Source organism: Arachis ipaensis, chromosome B09 (genome assembly GCF_000816755.2).
Source record: "Arachis ipaensis cultivar K30076 chromosome B09, Araip1.1, whole genome shotgun sequence".
NCBI lineage: Eukaryota > Viridiplantae > Streptophyta > Magnoliopsida > Fabales > Fabaceae > Arachis > Arachis ipaensis.
Window position 1 is genome coordinate 141363522 of NC_029793.2, and position 1918 is coordinate 141365439.

General features: G+C 38.0%; 1 protein-coding gene across 1 annotated transcript; it reads right to left on the bottom strand.

Annotated features, from left to right (window-relative positions):
* Nucleotides 1–1529, bottom strand: LOC107619374 (high mobility group B protein 7). Its single transcript, XM_016321646.2, has 6 exons — nt 1206–1529; nt 1050–1095; nt 833–946; nt 689–746; nt 537–581; nt 1–455 (listed from the first exon to the last, which is right to left on the bottom strand). The coding sequence occupies exons 1-6, from the start codon at nt 1396–1398 to the stop codon at nt 264–266; spliced, it is 648 nt and encodes a 215-aa protein (XP_016177132.1). The 5' UTR covers nt 1399–1529; the 3' UTR covers nt 1–263.

Here is a 1918-nt window from a genome sequence, read left to right on the forward strand (position 1 = left end):
GTTTCCTCCCCGTAATAGACAGAAGATCATAAAATAATCACTAATCAAACACATCTGTTGGAGATAACCATGAAATAAGTATTAGCCAAGTGCCATAGAAGAATAATCCAAGACGACAATACAAAAAGATGTTGCAGTGCGACTTGAAAGGCATCTGAACAGTATTAACACCTAAATGATGAAACCCCGAATAAAATGCGTCCAAAAATTTACAACACTACACTAGAAACAATTAAGCTCTTGTGCATAGCAATCAGTTGACTTTACTCTTCATCAGTCAACTCTTCGTCTTCGCCAGCAGCGTCTTCCTTATCAGATTTTTCATCAGCCCCCTCTTCATGCTCTCCTTCTCCTTCTCCCTCCTCCCCTTCTGCTTCAGCAGCATTATAACTTTTCATAGCCTTCTCGTATTCTGCTTTAAGCTCAACAACTTTATCGGAATAAGGCTTCTTCTCCTGAATCACACATCAACACACTTGAATCAATATCACATTGACAAACACATCATAATAGAAAGATAAGCTTTATATACTTACTTCATCAGTCATGGACCTCCATTTCTCACCAGCCTCTTTGCTAACCTATATTTATTTCCCCAACAAACATAAAATCAATCAGAGCTTCAATTAATTAAAATTAAAAAAGAAATCAGGATAAAGTAGTTGGTGAGATTCACACTTTCACTTACCCTCTTAACATCCTTTGAATCAGGATTTGCCTCCTTAAAAGATTTTCTAAAATCATCCCTACAACAGATACAATACTAATAATTAAGGAAAATTAAATAGAATTGACAAGATGAACACTACACATCAAGAATTAGAATCCTTACATGAAGAGAAAGAAAGCTGTGGGAGGACGCTTTGGCGCATTTGGATCTTTCACCTTCTTCGTCTTCTCAACTTTGGCTCTTTTAGCCTTTGGTTCATTAGATTTTGGCTTCTTCCTGCAACAAATTTTCAAATCAGAAAACTAATCTCAAACATAAATAAATTAACGACCTCACGAAGCAAAAAGAGGGAAAATATATACATATAATATTCAATCACCTCTCTGGTTTCTTAGCTTCAGAAGCCTGTTCCACAACTTGTGCCTCTAATTAACCATAAAAAAACAACAACAATTAGATCTAAAACAGAGAAACTCGAAAATTAGAACGATTCATGAACTAAATCTCCGAAAATCAACAGTAGAGAGGAAGATACCGAGATTCATTTTGATTTTGGCTTCGAGGCTGCAACTATGCATGCTGATGAGTGCAACAGGAACATCCTTCTTGCACTCATCGCATTTGGCGAAAGCGCTACCATCCTTGGCGCGAACAAGAACCGATGCAGATCGAGAATCAACGGCGTCCACTCTCTTCCTCCCTTGCGATGTGTTGTTTCCCTTCGCCATTTCACTTTCTTCTCTTTCACTTGTTACTGCTTTCTCCTTTCTTCTTTGTCCACGACACAATGGGAAAATTCTATTTATTAGGGACGGAATGAAACTACGAAAACTACGAAATGAAATCAGAGGGGGAAAGGCAAATTATTAGTAACATTTGCATTTTGGTTTTTTTGGCGCTAAAACCCGCGCTTTGCATTTCGCTTATTGGGGGATGCCGCGGATCGATGACGTGTCCCTCTAATCCACCCTTCATTTCATCAAATTAGATATACGGTACCGGTCAACATATTTCGAAATGTGAAAAGCTATTTTGGGCCTATTATCCGATTGACCCATTTTATATTGGGCCTTGTCTAACCAACCGAACCAACACCAAATCAAAAAAAGGGGGAAACCTCCTTACCTCAAGGTCTAGGGTTCAAACCCTAGAGAATGCAATTGAGAAAAAATGTGATAAAATATATGAAGAGTGTGTGGGTGTATTGTATACTTAAAATTGGGGGTTGTCCAATCTACTGACAAAAAA